The sequence below is a fragment of the Heloderma suspectum genome, chromosome 4 (genome assembly GCF_057233095.1).
Source record: "Heloderma suspectum isolate Gila_16-S chromosome 4, 16-S_ref, whole genome shotgun sequence".
Classification (NCBI taxonomy): Eukaryota; Metazoa; Chordata; class Lepidosauria; order Squamata; family Helodermatidae; genus Heloderma; species Heloderma suspectum.
The window spans coordinates 225,824,021-225,847,905 of record NC_139461.1 but is presented as its reverse complement, the minus strand read 5'-3'; the positions used below and the strand labels follow the sequence as shown (position 1 = coordinate 225,847,905).

General features: G+C 42.2%; 2 protein-coding genes across 8 annotated transcripts in view; one reads left to right on the top strand and one right to left on the bottom strand.

Annotated features, from left to right (window-relative positions):
* The window catches only part of LOC146348149 (doublesex- and mab-3-related transcription factor 2-like), an 81,997-nt gene that overhangs the window by 20,917 nt on the left and 37,195 nt on the right, over positions 1-23,885 (top strand). For 3 of the 6 annotated variants that reach the window (XR_014790542.1, XR_014790544.1, XR_014790550.1), the window contains exon 5: positions 4,201-4,510. The gene's annotated coding sequence lies outside the window, so the exon portion shown is untranslated. Of the gene's footprint in view, positions 1-4,200; positions 4,511-6,972; positions 7,059-22,089; positions 22,226-23,885 lie in introns of those variants that run through there. The other 3 variants (XR_014790545.1, XR_014790552.1, XR_014790543.1) reach the window with 2 other exon arrangements.
* GLIS1 (GLIS family zinc finger 1) overlaps positions 8,927-23,885 on the bottom strand; it is a 317,137-nt gene continuing 302,178 nt past the window's right edge. For both annotated transcript variants that reach the window (XM_084852470.1, XM_084852469.1), the window contains 2 exons: positions 13,849-14,016; positions 8,927-9,556 (listed from right to left, as the gene is read on the bottom strand). In XM_084852470.1, the coding sequence (XP_084708596.1) occupies positions 9,420-9,556; positions 13,849-14,016 (305 nt within the window). In that variant the 3' untranslated portion in view covers positions 8,927-9,419. The remainder of the gene's footprint in view (positions 9,557-13,848; positions 14,017-23,885) is intronic.

The following is a 23,885-nucleotide window of genomic DNA, read 5'->3' as shown; positions in this document are numbered from 1 at the left end:
CAAGATATAAGATCACATTTCATTTTCTGGTTTGTATCCAGAGATTAAATCAGTTTCCTGGCTTAGATGTTGCAGGAAACTAATGTAACAAGCCAGGATGCAAGCAGCAAAGCCAGGCATGTAAAGGGATGAAGAAAGGGCAAGGGCAAGGGGGGAGTGCATAGGCACATGTCTTATTCTTGGGATGATAAAACAGACTTTATTGAACCAAGATCCTGATGTCTGTCTATATCTCCACCTAAACAATTTGTATACTTGTAAATATGGTGGTTTGGTAATTTAAAGAAGCTATTCTGATTGCCTCATAATTTCAACTTCCTTATTTAAACCAAAAGGTAATATCAACCAAGTAAAACTGTGATGGAAACCTCTAGATTCTAAATCAAGTGTAGGTTGGTCCATACATGCATACATATCACTTGATTTCTCAATATTCCACACTTGAGGTGCTTCTAGACAACACTTTCATTGTGCAATCACCCTGCCTCATTCATGGAATTTTACAGAGGGTCCAGACATCATTGTCTATCATTTGTAATCCTCCTGTGTTTTTCCACCATTTCTTCTGTCATTTTTATTACCATAGAAAAACTGTTAAGGAGGGAAAGACTAGCTGTACGATGTCTTTTGACAGGTAGCACCAGGAACTGTTAATCAACCCTGATGTCTCAGCCAAAATGTGTGAACTGCCTCTATGGAAGCTATATAGTGTTTGCATTCGGATGATATATAAGCCTGAAGTCAGATGACGGCTAGGTTTGCATGTCACGACAACCCACACTGTGGAATAAGCTGTGCAGTGTGAGTTGTTGTCGGAACAACCCACGGTGAGCCTGACAGATGATCGGGCTCACCATGGGTTGTTCCCCCTCTCCTTCCCCCTCAGTCCTCCAGCTGACTCCACCCCGCTATCCCAAGGGATTTGGTGGCAGAACCCGTTCTGCCTGTCTCCAAGTCCCTGTCCCCACTCTGCTCGTGACCCTGGGGAACATGCACAAACGTCCCCTTTTAAATTTTTAATCAGGTTTTTAGAGTTGCGCAAGTTATCATCCTTAAGAGACAGCTCTATCAAGGCATGGATTTTGAGCCTGGAAAGTGACACCAAGAGAGACAGTACACCTCAGTAGCAGTAGGCCTCACAGGCAGTAGCTGGAGTAATAAGACTTGTGATGTCATAACTATGTTCAGCCAATAAGGAGTGTTGTTTATTTTCACTCCAGGGTTGCAGTTCTTCGCCATCTTTAAAATACATTTTCTTGAAAATGGCTGCAGCAGCTATTTTTGTTCCTCTACCTATTGACTGATGATGAGTAACACTGAGATGAATTCCTCTGCCAGCTTCATCACCACTTCCCTGCAACCCCAAAGTCTCTTCCTCCCCTGCAATCCCTCATTAGTGATGTTAAACACTTACACACTCCTGTCACCTCTTATCCAAGGTTCTGTCCTGAAAAAGTGAAGGACATTGCCTGCTTGCTTCAAGGAATCAGTCTGTTAGCAGCAGGACCACAGGTGAGCTTAACACCATCACAATATGTTACGCAGTTGGTCTTCTTGCTTATTAATTTGTATGTTTTGTGCTCATTCACAGAACTTTCTGAGTGCTTGTAGCATGGTTATGTTCCCAGATTAATCTAAGGGCAAGTTCACAACACTTCTTTTTCAAACATACCATATGTGATTATATTATATGTGATATTTATTTATTAAATTTATATGCTGCCTAATTGGCAGATTATTGTAAACCTCCCTTGGTCTAAATATGCATAGGATTGTGCCCGTAAACAGTGAAGCGTGGAGGACAGAGGGTGGGGGAGGGATGGGTTCTGCTCTTGGTCCCCCTGCTCACCCTCAATCTAAAGTAATACCCCCTGCCAACTGGTCTAGTCAAACCAGCATGCATGTGTTCAGTGAACATGCCGTGTCTGTTTTGGCCCTGAAAGCATTCTGACATAAGTCCATAACACAGGTGTAGATGGGACAAGTAAAACAGATGTCTAATCAGACCTGTAGCAAGTGCATTTAAATATTGATATAAAGAGCATCACCCCATGCTTATGTGATTGCTTCCCACAGCAAAACAAGCACAACGTATTATGAAATTGGTCCCAAATGTGGGTGTATTGACATAACTATATTTTTCAGCCCTCCCCTCCCCCAACAGTGAGATCCAAATGGATCTGCTTAATATGAAGAATCCACCACAAGCCTAAAAAATCAGGATTGCATTTATAGCCAGGATGTCAAAATATAGCCAGGGAGTCACCCTATTCTATTTGATCCTTCACACAACCCTTTTCCCTTATAAATTCCACCACAGAGAGATGGAGCGGGGTGGGGGATGACCCTGGGAAGGGGAAGAAAATTATTGTGAGAGTCATAGCCTGAATGATAATAAAAGGGGCCATTTGAGTGATTGGTCAGTTGTTATCTTCAGGGATTGTTTGTCTCCTCAATCAGTAATTTATTAAGATTTTTCAATATCTAGAACACTATATGTATAATTGAAAAGCCAGTTGTATGGTTTAATGCTTCAGTACTTTATACAGGTTAGTCATGTTTATAAAATGTCTTCAATAGTATGACTGGGTTTACGGCTGTGAATAGCTAGTCAGACGATGTAGCCAAAATACACAGACTTCTAAGGTCTTCCAAATTCTGGAAATTCGCAGGGTTTTATTCCCCAAGGGACAAGCTCATTCCAAACTTTTTAAAAACTTGAATGTTTGCACTTTTGCTTTAATGTGCCAGGTTCATTCTAGGTGTAACTCAACAGAGTTCAGGGAAACTTACACCATGGTTAAATTTGGCAAACAGCTTTCTGCTAACATTGAAATGAAATGGAATGCTGCTGTCAGCTCTTTGGGTGTCCTTGTAGTTCTCTGATTCTTTTAATGATCAATAGCAATATGTTATCATTGTATAATTGAATTAAACACATATGGATATGATTATGTAACAATCATTTTACACTGTTTCCATCATGATCTGTTCTAGACAAAAAGTATGTTCAACTGTACTCTAATTGCTTCCATATTGGTAGTTACTATAAACACAAAATAACTGTTTTTCTTATTTCGTTGTACAGTTACTACCATCAACCATCATGAGTATTAGGATACTAGTCAATTCCCATCGCATGCAGTCATTTATTTATTTTATTACTATTATTACTTTAAAATAATTAACTAATGCAACCAATGGATACCAATTTGCAGAAAAATAATTGGCCCATTTCACAAGTCTGACTTGCATGTAAAATATCTTAATTTTTCCTCTAATTTGGCAGTCACAGGATAACCTGTGTTATTAAAATAGCATTGGGTTGGTATAAATTTAAAGATTTATTACAAATTGGGAGCTCATAATGGCTCCCTGCCAGTTTATGGCAAAAGAAGTCTCCTAGCCTCTCTCTGCAGGAGAGGAAGCCTTTTGGCTTCCAGCAGCACACGAAGTGAAAGGTGGCATCTGCTTTTCTCAACTGTGACATGGATTCTGTGAGCAACTAACCTCCCTTTATCACAGCAGGGGTCCGCGGCTAGCTGAGCTTGAGACATCGGGGGAGATTGGAGGAATCCCTTAGAAGAGTGTAGGGTGCCAAGCCATGTGCCTGATGGTTTCCCCTTCTAGCTCCAGCTCCCGATTTTGGCAAGATGCTGTCAGTAGTCCTCTTCCTCACCACCACCACCAACTATTTGCTAGCCCTCTTCCTCTGGACCCAATCCACATGAGGAAGCCCACAAGGAAAGATGAGGATGCTGCTTCATCTCCTCACTCTAGTCACTGCTTGCATACTCAGAGAGGGCAGCTGAAGGAGACATGATAATGAGCAGGAGGAGGAGCAGCAGTAGGGCCAAGAGACTCTGGCCTCTGCAGGGATGTGGACCTCAGTAGGTGCCCAATGATGCTGACCTGACTCTGTCTCTGCCCCGTCTCTGCCCCCTCTCCTCCATGACCAGGAAGAGAAAGCTAGGTGGATGGGGACCAGTTCTTACTAGCTACTGTAGCTTCTCCTGCAATTGATGAAATGAGTGGTGGCCTAGGAATGGATTTGGACTGCTGGTGGGAAGGCCTGCTGGGCCTTCACCCAAAGATGGTGCCTATATTTCCAAATGCCCCAAGACACAGAGAAGATGTAGCCACCTCATTCCTTCACCAGTCCCTTGCCTATCCACCCTCTTCTGTATCTGTTGCGTCTAGGAAGACAGCAGTTATGGGCTTGGATCCAGATTCCTTATTCTACCAGCGGAAGGATACCACTTTCAGAATGGGACTTCCACGTCCTCTCCTCCACACTGCACACCCTCCAATCTGCTCTGGAATGTTGGTGGACCCACATACAGAAACCAGCTGGACTGGACTGACAGTTGAAATGTCAACACTGGCAATGGGACAGCGTCCTTCATCGCACCTGAGGGCAGCAAGCTTGCGTAGGGGATGTAGGGCAGGCTGAGTAACATACACAACTGTCCTCCATCACCTCCCTGCCTCTCAGCATCTGCTGCGTGAGGTAAGTGCTTCACTCTTCCTAATGGTAGGGCTGGCCCCGATTAGAACTGCTTTCAAGTGTTTCATGTACAATATGTACTGCTACTGCTGCTACACAGTCAGATGCCTTGGAAGTAGAGTAATCCGATGTTCTTTGCCTTGCATGCCAGGAAGCCATTTATGGTTGGTGCATATTTGAGCTAGTGCCTTTTATACTTCCAATGGCCATCAAAGCTCATAGGATGCCCTGCATGTTTGTATTAAGGAAGAAAGATAGTGAGGGCACTAACACCATCTCTACAATGTTCTCAGCGTTGTCACATTTATTCTCAACTGTGTCACAAACAACCTGCCTGTTAGCAGGCTGGAATGTTGGCCAGCTGACAGGAGAGGCTGTTTTATATCTTCTGCTGAGGAAGAGAATGGAGTTGAGCTAGATAGATTAGGGAAGTTAGATAGAAATGGGTTGGTTAAAGTCGGGCAAAATGTATTACCTTAAAAGTTATTTGTTGTTATGTATTTTAACCCCTTGAATTCTGTTAAATCTATTTAGTCTGTACAGTAAGTCATCTGCTTCTTTATGTGTAAACTCAGCCTCTTCTCATACTGGATAGCTAGAAGGGTAAAGCCGCTGGCTAGTGTGGCAGGGACTAGGATTAAGTAGTGTGGCCAGTGGGAGGATTTTTATTTGTTTATTAAGTGAAGAGCATTTGTTATATACTCTATGTCCTGGAGGAAAGCTAAAATTGTTGCCATTATGTATAGTAGACCAGGGGTGCAGAATCTGAGGTCTGGGGGCCCAGTCTGGGATTGCCCAACTGTCCCTATCACTTTCCCTGACCCTACCCACTCTCCACAGCACCAATTGTTTTCCAGCTTTGGTGCAGTTTTCCCCCCATTCTAAAAGGTTGAAATGACTCCCTTAAGGCTTAGGTACTGGCAATAAGAACTTTAGGCTAAAATATGCTTGTATTTTGGCCCCACCCCTTTTTGCCTTTGGCCCCACCCTCCACTGGAAAGCAGCCCCCAAAAGCTTCTCCAAAATGGAGCTCGGCTCTCAGGCTGAAAGAGGTTTGACAGCCTTGATTTAGACAGAGACCCTGTGCCTTTAACAGCTGCATTACAGGCAGTAGAAATTCAGCAGGTGCTACTTTCCCCATCAACACATTTCTAAGCTTAGAGCCAAGGCAGACATTTTTTTAATGGTAAATGTATCTATGGGGAGGGGCAGGCCTGATTCAAGTTAGGTCTTTCTGGTTTTTTACAAAACCTTTTCACATTCCATTTTCCCAGTGCAAATCACTTCCTTCTAGAACTGCTGTTTGCTCCAGGGAACAGTTTATCTCAATAACTACTGATGGGGCACAGGGCAAGGGAATTCAGATTAGGAAAACTGTATGTGGGAAAGTTGTGGAAAGTCCCCATGCCTAGTGCTGTGGTCTGATCTAAATCAGGCCTCTGTCTCCCCCTCCCCACAGACGCATTTACCATTAAAAAAAAGGGGGGGGGAGATCCAGTCAGGGGTCTCCTGATGTCATGTATGGTTTGTTCCTGACAAACCTCACCTGTTAAAGGCACAGAACCTCTATAGCTGGAACGCTGAATTAAAGGATCAGGTTAAGACAACTGCATTGGCGTATTGAATTATGTATCACAAAACAAGTAATTGAAGCAGGATGCGGAACAGATCTCACAAAACTGAAACACAGAAGGAATTCTCTAATTAACAACAGCTAGATCTAGATCTACTATCTGGACTGAACGTTCTTATGGATTAGTCTGTTTTCCTTTTTAAACAGAAGCAAAGCTGGGGATCACTACAAGATTAATGAGGGAGGAAAAAACAACATTTTAGATGCACAAATAGTAAATGCTTGGGTGGAAATGTATACAGACCTCTGAACTTGTTTGGGAGCTTTTGATTAAGGTTAACATCTCCCATAGATAAGGGTCTCAATCCCATTCACATTTACATGTATTTAACATCAGTTGAAATCAAAGGGGCTTAAGCATGCCTCATTTTTTGCTAGGCATGCCTTACAGGGTTGTTGTAAGGATTACAACTAGATATTGTACATGACCTGTCTTATTTATTTATTTATTTATTGCATTTATACCCCGCCTTTCTCCCTCTTGCAAGGAACTCAAGGCGGCTTACATTATCCTGTCTTAGATGCTTGAAAGTTTTCTCCTTCCTTCCTTCCTTCCTTCCTTCCTTCCTTCCTTCCTTCTTATTACTAGTACTACAGATGTTTGGTGGGCTGCAGGGAGCACTGTTCTGCTGGGAAACAAGGCACCTGATCCCTGGGCTCCTTGTTTCCAAGTAGAAATACTGGGAATCCTGCAGCACAACAGTGGTGGCGGCTGTGTTGTGGAGGCAGAAGATTCACTGGGGGCCACAAAACTCTCCTTGGTGGGCCGCAGGGAGACCCAGGTAGATGCCTAATGATGCCTACTACTGATGCTAGGCCTCTTTTCTTCCAGATCTTACTGAGGGATTAGTTGGATTTGACTTCTTCATTTTAGCACCATAGGGAAATTAGATTCTGTCGAACAATAAACTGCTATTGAAAGAGACATACTGTATCTGTATATTTAGAAAACATGAGTAACATTCATCTGTCACATAATGATAGTTCCTTAACTTTTTTATTGTATTGACAGGAGTGGGTGGGGTGAGGTGCTGTCACAAACGTGCCAGATTCTCAGTGTAAACAAAGAATTTAGCATCTGCTTCGCATAATAACCCTAATACAGATTCCTGTCTTCTTTACAAATATGGACCCTGATTCAATACCACTTGTCAGATACTCACAATTCCATCCAGTTTTTCAATAGATAAAAGAGTGTGTGTGGCGAAGAGAATACTTTCAGCCCTCTATCCTGCACAGCTATTCCAAGCTGTTGTACTTGAAAGGGACTATGTCCACACCACAGCCCCAGTTAGTGCATTGGGCTAGAGGATTGCACAAGTAGACACACAATTCTTCATTCTTCAAGGACAGGGGTACAGAGCCCACAGCTCAGGGGGCTCCCTGACACCCCCCCCCCAGTAATCCTGATACAGATCATGCTTTACTCACTAGTAGAAGCAGCAAGGAAAGAGCCATCTTTATCAGGATCCTGGGATGTGTGCGTTCAACCCCGACCCAGCATAATGTGGAGCCCATCGGGGTGAAAAGGTTATGCACCCCTGATTTAGGGACACTTTTGGAAGCCTTCTTCCACAGAGGTATGGCACTGACTTCATTGGGGCATTTATGCTACCTTAATGCTGTCTTTATTTTAAGGATGTTGGTATTGACAGCAAGGGCCAACAAATGTCAGTGAAATCAGTAGGGCTGGAAAGTGGTGGCTGAAGCATAGGAATCCTGAGCTTTTACTTGTATGTGCAAAATCACTCAATGTTGTGGCCCTTCTGGCTGACTTCTGGGGATAGAATTGTATTTTTCTTGCAGAGAAACAGCATTATATTAAATAGCCACTAGAGGGGGATATTGGCATGGTCTATTGGAAATGTAGAGTTGTTTGGACTCTCTTTCATTTTTTATTATTTTTAAAGAGTAAAGTAAACATTATTGCATTAAAAATAATCTGGAGATGAAGCCTAATGGCATTGGTTCAAGGACTATAAAGGCATCTGTATAGTTTGAGTATTTATTATTTGAGTGGCGCACGATCTTTTCGTGTTTAAAAACTTACCTTGTCCCAAGAAAAGGTAACCCAATAAAATGCTAAACATGGACCATGAACTTGCAAGGCATAGTCTGTGTGCAGAAACACATCCATCTCCCATACGAAATGTGCATGATGTTGAGGATGGGGTTAAAAGCCCCTTTCATCTACCCCATTCTGAATTGCATACATGGTGCTCATATAGAAATCTGTGAGTAAAATAGAAGGCTGTATGCCTGTGGTGTCCCATTCTTCCTGGTAGATGACGAAGGTACAAGGTCTCCACACCTGTAGTCTGTGAATCAGGACAACTGCCTCTTGATTTCTGGGACCAACACACACAAAACTAATCAGCTGCAATGTCATATCAAATGGTAAGCATCTGCTAATATATGAACCTATCCTAAATCATTTTCAGACAGGTAGCTATGTTAGTCTGTTGCAGTCAAAACAACGTGGCACCTTGAATACTAACAAATTTATTATGGCATAAGCTGTTATGGATTCTAGTCCATGAAAAACTTGTGCCATAATAAATATGTTAGTCTTTAACAGGCCTTGAGATTGTTTTTATCATAAATCGGTTATACCATCTTCAGAAAGAAGAGTTGTGTAGGAAGGGCGTCAGGCAAACAGCTTTCAAAATTGTAGCATTTTGGGAAGTAGTTAACAAATAATTTCAATATACAACTATATGAGCTCTAAGTCACTGATGTTAAAGTTCAGCAGAATTAAGTAAAAAAAAAGACAATACAATTGTTTTCCAGTTTTTAATGCTTTCTTGTAAAATTGAAAATATAAAACCAGCTCAGCAAAGTGAAAACTTTTATGTACATGAGGTCTGTGACTTTTAAAGAAATCCTTTTATAGTAAAGAAAACATCCAATGAATTAACTGTGATTAAAGGGACCAGCATTCTTAAATTGAAAACATACTTTCCCCCTCAAAAAATTCTTTACAAGCATATTATATAATTTAGATTTATATTTTACTAAAAGGACTTACACATCAAGCAGTTTTAGATGCTCCTCCTTCTCCCTTAAGGGAATCATTTTCAAAGTGCCACAGCAAAGGAATAGATACCACTAATGATACAGTATATTCCTTTATAAAATAGATTGGTAAATGTGAGAGGTTGAGTTAAATGAGAACATAAAAGGTTGCAGATTAAATATAGTAAAGGTAGTTGAACAACAATTCTGTAAATACAAAAGGTATTAGAAACATGGTAAAGAAAACAAAGATTCGAGATAGACTTAGGTATCTGTGTAGATGGGAGGAATGTGATTCAAACAGTGATCAAAAGTGCCATTTTGGAAAAATCCATTATTCTCTTCTGTTTCATTGGTAACTTCTTCTGATATACATTGTGCTTCAGAAATGACCTCGTAGCCTGGAAATATGGGAAGCACACAAGATCGATTAATATTATGAGGTGGGAAACACAATCTGAGTTCGAGGCTCAAACTGTGTATGATGCTCAGTTGTAAGTCCCCCCGCCCCACTTTTTTTTGTTAATGCAAAGAAGCCTCAATAGGTAGAGAGCAGAAAGTTGGGCAGGAGGAGCGGGGAGCTGCTGAACACTTTCCCTACCTGCCATTTATCCATTCAAAATCCTCCCACCGCTTTCATGCCTGGACAGAAAAAGAGATGCAACTGAACATCACTTCAAGTTTGAGCTGAAGAGTTACGAAACGGAAGGCTGCTTCACTCCATATAGGAAACAACATAACAGGCTCCCAATATGTGTACATGTGGCACAACAGATATTCATGCTTCCTTCATCCAGTACGATGATAAATTGTCCCTGAAGTCTTCAATATGTAGAGTAAGTATAATTTGCCTTGAAGTTGCAACGTAACACTTCTGTGCATGGTTATGTCAGTGATTTCCAATTACTAAGTCTTGGTAGCCTTCCTGGTAGAATATCAAACTGCTAGAGACAATGCTGGAAGTGATGGTTTCTTATTTCTGGGTCAAGGGATGCAGACAATATGCTTCTAAACTGAAATTCTAGAGGTTGGACCCTTTGGCTATTGTATGAATTGGACTGGTTCCTTACATTTTTAAATACAACTTCAGAGATATATGGATGTAATTTGCATAATGGAACCATGGCAAGTGAACCTTAATAACCACAGAGCAGCTCACATTCACTCTATAGCTCAGTTTGCACAATCACAAAGGGGAAAATAAGCCACTGTGGCTTATTGTAGGGTTCTGTGTGGCTTGTTACCCATGGCAACAAGCCACCCTGGCCAGATTTGCATGACACGACAAGCCATGCCTCTGAGGGTAATTATGCTAATCCTCTCAGCACGCAACAGGCACACGCGGAGGGGGAAATGAGCCATCGTGGCTTATTTCCCCCTCTGTGATCGTGTGACCCGTGTGTGTGTAAGAAAAGATAGAATGGGCCACTGCTTTTTTGAAGAATGAGTATGCTGAAATGGTATTAATTCTCCCTTCAAGACTATTAAGATTTAAAGCACCTGGTCCCTAGGCCACAGTTTAGACGCTACTAAATTACAGGGTTATAGTTCTTATTCTAAAATGTATGTATGTATTACATTTCTTTACTACCCAATAGCCAAAGCTCTCTGGGAGATTTACAAAAGATTAAAACCTTAAAACTACAATATAAATGTAATATAAAACCCATTTACATACAAAAACAGTTTAAAACGATCTATACAGATTCCAGGACTGGTTAAAATCATATGCTATTAGATGCCTGGGATTAGAGGAAAGTCTTAACCTGGTGTCAAACGGATGACAATGTTGGTGGCAGGTGGACCTCACTGGAGAGAATTTCCATAATCAGGACAACCACCGAGAAGGCTTTCTCCCTTGTTAAAAGCTTAGATCCACAAATTGTTGATGCAAACCAGTGTAATGTCTCAAAGGAAAGATTGCGGGGAGGGAGAGGAAGGAGGCGGCTCCCTTGAAGATAAGAGGTGAAGATGTGGATGGAGAAAAGCATGGAGTTCTGGAACTTGTCACATTTCCCCACAGTGTCCAAACCATTTTTTAGTTTCAGGACTTTTTGGAGAGTCTCAGAAAAGCAGCCAAGTAGACATCCAAAAAACGGGAACCCATTGTAAAAGAAACTTGTTTGACCTCCATGCTCCAGATCATTCTGCAGTGCTCTGGTTCAATACATTTGGGACCAAATTCCAAATACCCTTATCATACTCTGTGTGGCAGCTATTATCATTAAAATGATAGATGGAGTCTGAATAAACTTGGAGGCCAGATCTGTTCTGTGTTGCATTCTTGAATATATATGCATACCATTATAACCCTTGATATGCACTATTATTTATATATGAATTATGTTGTTGTGAACTGCCCAGAGAGTTTCGGCTATTGGGTGGTATAGAAATGAAATAAATAATAGAAATAATAATATTATTATGTACCATTATTAATGTACATGGCATTCTAGGCTTTACAATAAGCCCCAAAACACCACCAACCCACCAACCAACTTTAACCCCAAAGGAACTTACAGTCTAAATTTCAGCTGTGGGATGGTGACAAAGGAAGAGTGGGAGAGGCAAAAATAACACAGCATGAATGCAGCTATGTGTAGTTAGGCTTCGTTTCTCACACAGTGAATTGACAATGGCAAACATGTACCCCAGATAGTACTATAAACCATCCAAAGCACTGAAATGAAACTTACACTTCATTGGCTGTTAACAGAATTCAGTAACCAGCACTCTGTTAGCAGAATTCATAGACCAGAAGTACTTGGCATTCCTAGTGGATGGGAGCCCTACTCAGGCATGAGCCTGGTCATGTGCACAACTGAACTGGATAGGGTGACATGGGCATGCACACATTCTTCTGTGTAGAACCCTGCCTTATCAGGGTCCACAATCATGGGAACTCTGTAAGCGTGTTCAGCTGAATGAGCTCACGCACCCCTCTTTAGACCTTCACACTCAATCCGTGTGGGTCTACATGGAAGCTGGGGGCATGGGGACATTCGGGGCAGGACGTAAATGCATGCCCACATCCCCCTACCCAGTTTAGCCCTACATGCAAACAGAATAGGTTTGAGATCTCACTTATACTGCATGGTACCATCAAACCAAGAAAAAGAAACACTAAACTAAGACCCAAGGAGTCTTGCAATGGCAAATGGCTCTAATTTGCATACATAAATTAGATAAGAAACGCAGTATTGTTTGTTCTTGTATTTAATGCTCAAAGTATTTGCCTGCCTATACTTAAAAAAAAAATAAAAATTACTGAATTGAAATATTCCATAGTAATTTAGCCCCCAGACAGAAAAATATTAACAGCTGTTGAATTTGGTGTCTTGCCATGGTATTATTCTTTGCTCTTATGATTTCTTTTAGAAAGTTTATTTAGTCTGTACTTTAAACACTGTAGCAGCCTGTCAATCCAAACTTGAAAACTGATGTTAACCCTAAGAAAGGGTATATAACATCAAAGGGGCAACTGCCAAAAATTCCAACCACCCTCCAATCCAAGCTGCCCTCCACACAATTCTGCACATACCAGCTCCTTGTAGCCCCTCTCAAGCAGGCCTTCTCCCAGATAACACAACACTGTTCACACCTGAGGCTTACCCCTGAGCAGCTCAGATGTTTTCAGTATAGAGTCAGATGATCAGCTGCTGGTTAAATCAGTCTTTGAACTCATTGCACAGATAAACCTAAAGTAAGGATAGGCTTGCAACAGAGATGATAATAGGCAGAGGAAGAACAGAGCAGAGCTAGTACTCAGACTGAATAGGTCCATAGCCTTTGTTTGGCTGCAGCAAGGGTGATCTGAAGTCAATGGAGCCATGGAGGATGCACATGATTTTGTGGCCATTTTGCTTCAGAGCATGTATTCCAGTGAAGAGAATTTCAGGCAAGCCATTTGTCAATGCTGGCAAGTTTTGCTAAAGTTAGGTGTGGTGAAAAGTGGAATGGTCTACTTTACAATACCTTTAAAAAAAATTCTATGAAAATTAAGTGTTTTTAAAATGGGGGGATTTTATGGACTGTACACTAAAATGCTTACATGTGTTTAAGCAATTTAAATTATGAAAATACTGTTTTTAAAAAGCTAATAGGATTTTAATGCTCCCCCTTCCCCAATATAAGTTATTTGGTTAACTAACACTTTATAAAATAAACATGCCCATTTTGTAAACTTCAGTACAGAAATATAAAGACAGTTGTCTCAGTTTTAAGGGATATGAGAAAACTGCTAAATCTTTTCGATTACTATGAAATGCAAGCTTTTAGCTGCAATGTTAGGTGATCAGGCCGCAGAACTCGGCCAAACTAGTCATTACATAAACTGTGTAGTCACTACCAATCCACAATTCTTCAGTAACATTTAGCCGAAGCAGACATGTCACCTTAATGCAATGACGTCATGTCATCTGATTCAACTAGATGATACCAAGAGACATGGGGATTGGTGGCAGCCACTCATTTCAGGTAACATCTGACTCCGAGACGGAATTCCAGCTGCAGTGCCAGATACAAGTTCACTTTCTGGAAGAAGAGGATTAGAGAACCGTAATTCAAAGTCTCTGAACAAACTCCCTAAAAAAGAAGAAGAAAGCATCCCACTCACCTTATTTGTGTATATGTTTGATCATTTATTTTAGGGGGGAAAGCCAAACAATTTTTTTAAAGAGTCTAAATCAATTACCTGTTGAAGCTACAGGTGCACTGAGGATGTGATATCCATTTTGTCGCAGAGGGTTAAAGCAATGGGATTCCCCTGATAGTACATCGCTGTTGACAGATGAGTCCATGGCTCTGTAGCAGTCTTCATAGTGGAAACAGTTCTGTATAGAGTGAAAGCTGCCTTGATAACCTGCAAACAGATGTTGTTCATATATTTTTAGTGTTGGAAGAATGCAGTTGGCTTGTTTTTCGAAACTGTCACAGTGGTTAACTCCTAAGCATTAGTATTCTAGGCTGGGCATCAATCTCATCATTTAAGCTCAGTTGTATTGTGGGGTTTATGCTCTAGGCCAGTTTACACACAGTGGCTTGGATTCAAAACGCCTTTTTTCTGAGCAGAAGGCAGGCCCAGTGCCAGCCCCTCGCATGGTGGGGTAAAAGCTAGGGTCCCTCCCAGAGCCGCCGCCACAGCTGATGTGGCTCAGATGAGTGGCAACTGTGTCAAGAGGAGCTCCAGGCCTGCTCAGTGCATGTGTAGTGGCTGGCTCTGCCCTCTTAATGACGCTGGCCCTGCTCCAACATGTTCTTATGTATGATAGAGGAAAACTTGAACCCCTGCACCAAGTACATCAAGGCTCTTAAGCCTTGTAACTGCACACTCTTCTTGGCAATTCGGCACAGTTCTGGCAATATCCTTCCTTCACAGAGTATAGAAACAAACACCAGGTAGGCCTAATAGCTAGGTATAGGCCATGACTGGACATTGAGCATTACATATGCATAGCATATGCTCAGTGTAAGCGCTATTATTTTTCCTATGGAAAAATCTGTACCACTGTGAAATAAATCAGCCTCCCCCATTCTGATGCTCTCCAGGTGTGTTGGATTACAACCCCATACTCCCCACCCCCCAAGACAATGCAGTCTGAGTAGCCTCAGGCAAACTAAGCAACTCTGACTAGGGCTCTGTTTCCACGACAACGGAAGGAGAAGGAAAGAGCGGCTTACTCACATTTTTCTAGGGGCCACTTTTGGTCCAGGCAAGGCTCCACGGGCGTGCGTATTGCCCCATTTTAAGTCGCTTCTCCTAACATAACTCTGGGGGTTGGAGTGAACGTCATCTGAGTGGCAGGGACTGCTCAAGCAATAAGAGAGGCTTCCCCCCTCCACCCTAATGAAGGTGAAACTTAGAAGTAACAATACTTCCTATGTGCGCAAGTGAGGGAGAAGCCTCCTAATGAGCCCCAATCTTTCTCTCCTGTTGCTGCGCTTGATCGCTGTAGCGGGGTGCGGGAAATGAATTACTTCTGATGTGGGCATTTGGGAGGGAAGCCTCACTGAGCACAATGTTACTTCTGAGTAGACACTAACTGGTTTGTGCTGGGAATCACAGGGTCGGGAGAAGGGAAACACCCCTTGACCGGGTCAGGGTGAAAGGCACACCCCGGGGCAGGGCTAGAGTACCCGAGGTCAGTGCAGGGGTTGGGGCACACAGCAACTATACCGCAGAAGCCAACTTAAGGAAAAGAATCAGACTTTAAGCAGTCTCAGGAAATCTGGTTTTTCCCTGATAAGCTCCAGGGTGGCTGCTGGATGGCCACGACATCATGTATCCCAAAAGACCTCAACTCACAGCCAGCTCAGAGTAAATCCCAGGTGGAAACAAAGCCCAGGTAGAGGTTGCCCATGGGGAAAAATTAGAAACAGTCCCACTTGACTTATAGTGGGACTGGCTCCCCACATAGAGTGGAAACCCTTCCATACCCATGGGCCACTTCTCTCCTTTGGATTAAACCAGAGGACACTGGGAGGAGACTCTTGCCAAATGCAAAAGGACACCTTTCAGGAAAAAAAGCACACATATGAAAACACTTTGGAATGGTAAATAGAATTTTGTTCTTGTGACTTGCATGGGAACATTGCTTGCAAGCTATGAGCGACATTGTTTACTTGCATCCAGCATGAATGATTTCACCATGCAGTTAAAGTCAATTATTCCCTTTGCTTATTTCAGTCCTTATAGAAGCTCCTCATGACCAGTCTAAATGTATTTATTTACTCTCTCTCTCAAATATAACTGTAACAAACCAAGACTTGTAATTTAGTTTTTTAAAGTGGAAATGTAATTTTTTCCATGTTTTCTGTTTTAAAATAGCAATGTTCTAAGAAACATTTCCAATTAGCTAAAGAGCCCCCTGACTAGATCTTCAAGGTTTTGCCTTGAGAAAATGAACTTGGCTTAGCCCTATGAGAAAAGCCAATGTTGCTTCACCAAAAGACATTGTGCAGCTATTCCACCTTTTCCCCTTAATGGATTTTTTTGTCAAAAGAGAAAAGATGAAAGAAATGGTGGGGGTTTATAAAGGTGGGCGGAAAGACAGGAAGGTTACAAGTGGAACATGATGTTGTCTGGACCCTATGTAAAATTCTATGAATGTGGCAGGATTAGGGTGGCCTTTTATGCATTGAGCACACTCCGGGAGAGAGCGCAGGACAGGAAGGCCTGGCGTGCTATGTTCCATGGGGTCATGAAGAGTCGAAGAGTCGGAACAACAAAAGATGAAATCCAGACAAAAGAGGCCACAGATGTGCATACAATTTGCATATGCTAGTTTACATGTAGAGACGCTAATTAAGAAAGAATTACTGTAATTTAAATACAAATACAAAGTATCTCAGCTTGCTGGGGAAGACTGTGACCAGGTGACCTTCGTACCTGCTCAGTCTGCTGTTTAGGTGCTAACTGTTGATGGGCAACTTCAAGGCCCCTGCCGTCTTTCCCTTCTTATAGTTCTTTAGCTTTGGACCAGACAACCCTTCAAAAAGAAGGGTAAACTGTCCTCTGTAACACATGGAGAGATGGCCACCCTAGGCAGAGTGATTGAATCATAGAATAGTAGGGTTGGAAGGGGCCTATAAGACCATCGAGTCCAATCCCCTGCTCAGGGCAGGAATCCAAGTCAGAGCCTCCCCGACAGATGGCTGTCCAGCCTCATCTTGAATGCCTTCAGTGAGGGAGAGCCCACCACCTCCCTAGGTAATAGGTTTCATTGTCGCATTGCTCTAACAGTCAGGACATTTTTCCTGATGTTCAGCCGGAATCTGGCTTCCTGTAACTTGAGCCCATTATTCTGTGTCCTGCACTCTGGGATGATCGAGAAGAGATCCTGGCCTTCCTGTCTGTGACAGCCTTTCAAGTTCTTGAAGAGCGCTATCATATCTCCCCTCAGTTGTCTCTTTTCAAGGCTAGACATGCCCAGTTCTTTCAGTCTCTCTTCACAGGGCTTTGTTTGCAAGATCAAAGCCTTGTCTGGAAGCACCCTGGGTCACGTGCTCCACAGAAAGTACAAGAATGTCCTCATGAGTATGAATGTGCAGAGCCTCTCAAAACAAAAAAGTATTTTGCTAATTAAAGGAAACACGGTCTCTTGTCAAGGGTTGTTTCTACACTAGCCCTTAACTCTGGAATTCCTTTATTCATTCACTTTGTACAGAGAATGCAGACAATAATGTCATCCTGTTGTATTCCACTGTTTTCTTGGTTGTCCTCTCAGACAGACCTGATTTGTGGTGATGCGTTTGTATTTTAAAAAAATTGAAGCATCTAAGGCCTCCTCTGCCTTTAATTAAACAGCAGGTACATCCTTTTTTTACTGCTTCCTGGGGCTGTTCCACACTGGGCTTTTTTTATCCTGCAGCGTTACCAGGGCTTGTACTTCCAGATTCTTTGCGGAATAAAGATTGGTTTTTTACACAGCTGGGTTTTCTTAAATGCATAATGCTACCTGCCGTTTGCACTGGCAGCTGGAGCCCAGCAGGACGTTATCGTTGTCCTCCTCTGGCGCAGCCTGTCCCCCTCCTTAGCATGAACTTTTCCATTTCAACTTCCTTACCTCCTCTTTTCACTTCTGCTGCCTCCAATCCCCACCTCAGCCACTTTTACATAGAATCCACAGTACTTCTGCAGCTTCAGACGTCTGTCCCCCACCCCAAAGCAAGCAATTACCCCTTTCTCATTTGTTTGTACATGCGGATGGAGTGGAAAGGGTTAAAACTTTTCCAGGCAGCAACCGCAGAGCAGAGCAACCCCCTGCTCCCATTGAAAATTGCTGAAAGGAGGAGTGGGATTGAGTAGAAAGGGGTTAAACTTTTACCCCCTTTTACGGGGACCTCCCGAATGCTGCCATGCTAGCTCTGCAAGCCAACCGGTAGTAGAATGACGAAAGGACGCAGGCGTGGCGTGGTGACACTTCCACCCCATCATTGTCACTGGTGTCATCGTAACAACTACAACAGCAGAAGTACATGGGCAGCCAATGGTGGTTTAATGGCACGATTGGGAAAAAACTGGCATTTTGCCCAATCATAAATAACACAGGAGAAGCAAGGGGAAATCACGGGAAAATGAGTGGAGAACCACGATGTTGTGTAAGGCTCCCGGAAAATACCGTGCATGAAGAATGATGATTGCACAACAAAACCCAGATGTAAAGATGCCCTTGATAAACTGTTGGTGATTAACAGCCTCTCAACTGCTCTATGTCAATTTCTGATGCCATTGAAAGCATATGTAATTATTGGTTTCCCTCTCATTTTTTTCATTTTTGAAAGTGAAACAGCAGTATTTTGCCATTAAAATAATAAAAAACTTCCTTTTCATAACAGTTCTTCCCTTTCCCAAATTTCTTTATGGGAAGAACACATGATCCCCCAAAATAAAAAAAATAATATAAGGCTAATGCTCTCCAAGCTCTCACAGTTCCTGTGTTAGCAGTTTGCGTCTGTCTGTCTGTCTGTCTGTCTGTCTGTCTGTCTGTCTGTCTTTCTTTCTTTCTTTCTTTCGCTTCTGTGTTTCTAATTTTTATCTGCCCTTCGTATTTGCAAGACCCAGTGGGTCCAAATAAAGAAACTGGACAGGCTGATGAAATTGTGTCAAGGCTGGAGTTGCGTAGTTATAGTAGCTGTGTTATAAATTGGACTTGCTAATTAAATTGTTTCATGGTGATTATATATACTGGCCTGTGGATAAGAAAAAATCCAATATAAACACTTTTTTCATGGGAGCACCTCTGTTGTAAAAATAGAATTTCCACATTGATATACTTCAGCTTAAAAGAATGTTCTTTTAGCACAGGACCCTATTTTATTTCCTCTTGTTTTCTGGCTACCGACTGTTATGCTATCCACACAATTCCTCTTTTGATTCTCCTTACTCTACCTACTAGTAGTCTTAAAACAGTTACACTGGCTTCTAGTCTGTTGCAGGCTCAATTCAGTTTGGCCTTTAAAGTCCTATATGGCTTGGCAATTAGGCTAACTCTCCCACACGAACCTGTCCATATGTAAATATTTCCCTCAGAGGACTTTCTTAGGGTTCCTTCACCTGCTGAAGTGATACAGGTGATGAAAGGCACCCCAACTCTGGAGTGCGCTCTCCAGAGAGGCTTGCCTGGTGCTCAGCCTGATGTCTTCTCAGCACCTTTTTATTTGCCCAAGCTTTTAAAGACAAAAATCAGTATAATTTTATCCAGCTTTGGTGTTTCTACTTGCTGCTACTGTCTTATTCTGTCTTTTATTGTTCTATGTATTTTTGTGTTCATTTGAATTATTTTTATGTTTCATTCTGAGCAACCTTGAGAGCACCTGTTAATTTATTTATTTAATACATTTATATACTGCCTTTCTGCCAAAGCACCCAAGGCAGTTTATAAATACTGAAAAAACAAACGTTACCAAGAAACCCAAACAAACACCAGAACATAGTTCCTGCAGGCCGATTGAAGAAGGTCTCTTCAGGAGGTATCTTCATGGCGGGAACTGCCTGGCCTGGGCTTCCTCCCTTCTGCCTTCCCTCAAGGCATGCAGGTCTTAAGTATGTGCCTATGAAGGTGCAGGTTATAAATTAATTAAATATTGAACAAATAAATATTACCCTTTATTTAGAACTAACGGGAAGCCTGGCCAACTAAAAATTATCAAGGGCAACTAAGTGCAGAAGAGGCAAGTAAAATGACCAAGGGGCTGGAGCAACTTCCCCTATGAAGGTTACAACAGCTGGGATTGTGTAGCTTGGAAAGAAGGAGGGTAAGGGAAGACACAATAGAGGTGTACAAAATTATGCATGGTGTGGATAGGGGGACATTTTTCTCCCGCTGTTACAATACTAGAACCCGGGGTCATCCCATGAAGCTGATTGGTATGAGATTCAGGACAGATAAACGGAAGTACTTCTTCACATAGCGCATAATTAAACTATGGAATTTGCTACCACAGCATGTTGTGATGGCCACTAAAATTTGGATGGCTTTAAAAAGGAGTTAGATAAATTCCTGGAGGAGGAGGCTATCAATGGCTACTAGTCCTGATGGTTATGTGCTACCTCCAGTATCAGAGGCAGTATGCCTACATGTGTCAGTTGCTGGGGAACATGGGTGGGATGGTGCTGTTGCAGTCATGTTGCTTGTGGTTTCCTGGTTGACAGCGGGTTGGCCATTGTGTGAACAGAATTCTGGACTTGATGGACCCTTGATCCAGCCTGGCTCTTCTTAGGTTCTTATGACTGTACAGAATGTCCAATTGACACAGGTCCTGTTCAGAGGGTGTAGGATCTACAATTCTGCTGGTTTTACTATGCTATATGATTTTATTATGTGCTGCTGCTGGTTTTATCTTGCTGTTATATTGACCTTTTCTATTGTCTTCGAGTATTTCTACAACAGGCTAAAATCCCGCAACTTTACCAGGGCTTTCTGCTTCCATTTTAAATGCAGGATCATGACAGGCTCTCTTTACACATGCTTTCCTTCCCACCCTTCCCCCTTATCTACATTCTATATGTTTCATTATAAAGCCACTAGATGATGCGGAGGTCTAGCTCCTCTTATTGTAGGATTTCCTCTTTCATGAGGGAACTCAGTGCGCTGTAATCTAATAGCTCATGACCTCTGATCTTTTAAAAAATGGGATAAAGGTAATTTAGGTTTAATTTAGGAGGTTGACAATGTCATGTAAAGGATCTCCAAACGTCTGTGAGTAACCAATCTCAATAGCAGCATAAAAGCCCCATGTGGAGAAGCCCACTGTTTTATTATTATCTTGTACTCTGTTTTAATTGGTAAACTACCCAGAGAACTTCAGGTTTTGGGTGGTTTAAAAATGTAAAGGAATATATTAAGGCACTGACACATGAATACTGGAAGGACAGGAGTGGAGGAGCAAGTAAGAGAAAGCTAGCATTGTTCAAGGAAAGTCTTGCTTAAAAAAATTACCCCTGCAGGGGAGCTTAAAGGAGAAGAATAATGGAGGGAATATTGTAGGTGCAAGGAAGTATACGGCTAAAGTCAAGTCAGGGGTGGGGCAGCAATAAAAGAGAGTTCCCTTCCAGCACTCTCCCCAATGCCCTTGCTGGGTTCTGTTCCCCCCAGCGTTTTTTTAAAAGCAGTGTAATCTTCATCATAACGCCCTACATCTTTAATAGCCAATCCTCATGTAGCATGGGAAGTAGTATACACTAATGAAGGTACTGGATGCAGTTCACTAAGCGAGGGTGCCAGTATGTGTGGCAGAGAAGATGGCCCACAAATGGAATTCTGGATTCTAAATGATGTATGTCCTGCCTTTGGCACTAGGCAGGGACTGTCTGGCTGAGAGATTCAAAGAACTTTTATGAGAGTCTGGTCAGCTATCTAACTCCAAGACTTCAAGGACAGTGGCTTATTGAAGTGATGTTAAGAGTGATCCTCATTTCTATATTTACAAACCATGAAGTCCTCTGCACACACCTTCTAAAATAAGTATATACTTAAGAGATGGGCTGTGAATAAATAGGTCATCTTTCTGACTAAAGGAAAAGCGGAACGTTTTCCAGCCTGCCTAGTACTGGTGTCTTCCAGAGATGACACCATGTTATTCTCTCTTTCCCTTATTTCTCTTTTGAGATCCAAATTAGGCATAATATACTGTCGAATCTATCTTTCCACACCAGTATCAAAAGCGGTACTGGGAAGTGATGGGTTCAATTGGCTAAATGGTGCAGGAGTGGTTCCTTAATCCATTCCCCCTCTGACCACTGTACTGATCAACACAGATTCCTCTAAGTAGCTTTTCTCCCTGTGATCTATCATCTACACCCCTGGAGGAAAGGTCTCCAACCCAGCAAGCGAGTAAATAAAAACATGCAACCCTTACTGGATCTTTGCTGTTTGGTAGAAAATGCGGAACTGAATCTATCCCTTGTCTCCTCTCCAAAACAATTCACCTGCAGAATTGAAACCTTTTAAAAAGGGCTCCAGGATACAGGACAGTTAATGGAGACCGTACAACCAGAAAATGCAGTGCAAGAAAGCACAACTTCATCACCTGTGCCACCAACTGGGTTACAGACCTTTCCTCTGCCCCAGGTGAGTCAGTGGCTCTTTGCCAGTGTACGTGTCCCAGGCTGGTGCTCCAACTGCAATAGAAGTCAGAAAAATCACCACAAACCTGTTCTTAAAAAGAACATGGCAGCTATAGAGGAAACACAGGAATGGAACAGTATGGCAGTGGCAGCACCTGGATTTTCTACAGCAATTGAGTTGCATCCAGCAGTGCATTCCATTTGTGGAAGAGCATATGATCCAGTGGAAAGTTCTTTTTCCCACTGATTCCTTTTCCTCTGCAGCCTCCTGTGCCCCCCAAAATGTGCTCCAGAGGGTTGGGGAACCCTCTGGAACAGTATGGGAGGTGGCAGGGGAATTCCGAAAACTTTCCTCCCTTCATTAGCAGAGGCCTTCACTTGATCAACACAATGTCAATTCCAGAGAAAATGGCAAGGGTCCTATCCTGATTTACAGCTCTGCACAGTGGACTGAGGGTCAAACTACAGATGTCTGCCCTTGAGTGCAGGGTTTCCCCCCACCCTCACAAATTACCAGTGCCAGGGCTTCATCCATACCAAGAGCCTACCATGAGGTGTAAGGGGTCTTTTACCTTTACTCCCCCCCACTGCATTCCTAGTACCTGCAATTTGCATTGGAAAAAACAGGTACCATTTGTTTCAGTATTTAATTGGAAGCGCTGCTATTCAACTGCTATTCCATTCCGGAGAAAGCCAGGATCCTGTAAAGGCTATAATTCCCCCTTGCTCCAGATAAAGTCATACACTTAGATTACATTGTACTCTGGAGCAGAACTGCTCCACTGTCATCTCACTCCTGTCACTGCCCTACTTTGCATGCTGTTATCCTCCTGATATTTCACTTTGGACATTCTGTCAATCAGTCCCAGCCACTCTCCATGTTACTCGTAATTCTTATTGTTTACAAGGAGGAACATGCATTTGTTGTGGGGATTTTCGTTTTTTTACATTTTGTTCTTAACTTCTTACAGATTTGTTGGTCCGACGTGCCAAAGTGTCTTTCAAGATGTAGCAGAGAGTAACAGCGGGAGCTTAAAATGAGGTTCAAATCCCATAACGATAGTGCAATTAACAACCATATGTGGTTTAGTACAGAAATCTAAACATGGAACTTTTTTAAAGGTTTTCAGACTCCTACGGGGCTAAAATCTGAACCATTCCATGGAACTGTATAAAATTTGTCTCCCCCACCCCCTTTCCCATTTTAAAAACAGTTTCGTAAAGAAACATTTCTATTTGTGTTAAGAAATGTAGGACATTCTGGCAGTTGTAGCTGAGCTGACATCCCCGCACCCCCACCCCCTAAACAGACTTCAGGCATTCCTTCAGTTTGTCAGATTTAAATCAAATCTGTGGCAGCTAATTTCCAATGAAGAATTTCCCAAACACCCTGTCGGTTTAAATGATCACTGTTAAATGTTTTATGTGGAATAAAATGTAGAAGTATAACAGTTAATAAAGGAATCGACTATGCTCCAAACATAACATTCAGTTACAATTTTGCTTTGAATGTGACATAGAAAAGCTGTAGTTAACCACATCACAAAGTATGCTGGTTGCCTCTATTTCCCTCAAGCCGCAACCTAAAAATCTAAAGCACTTTTTAAACTAATGATGTAATGAGGAAATTATTGGAATATGTCTATTAAATGCCAATTCATTCA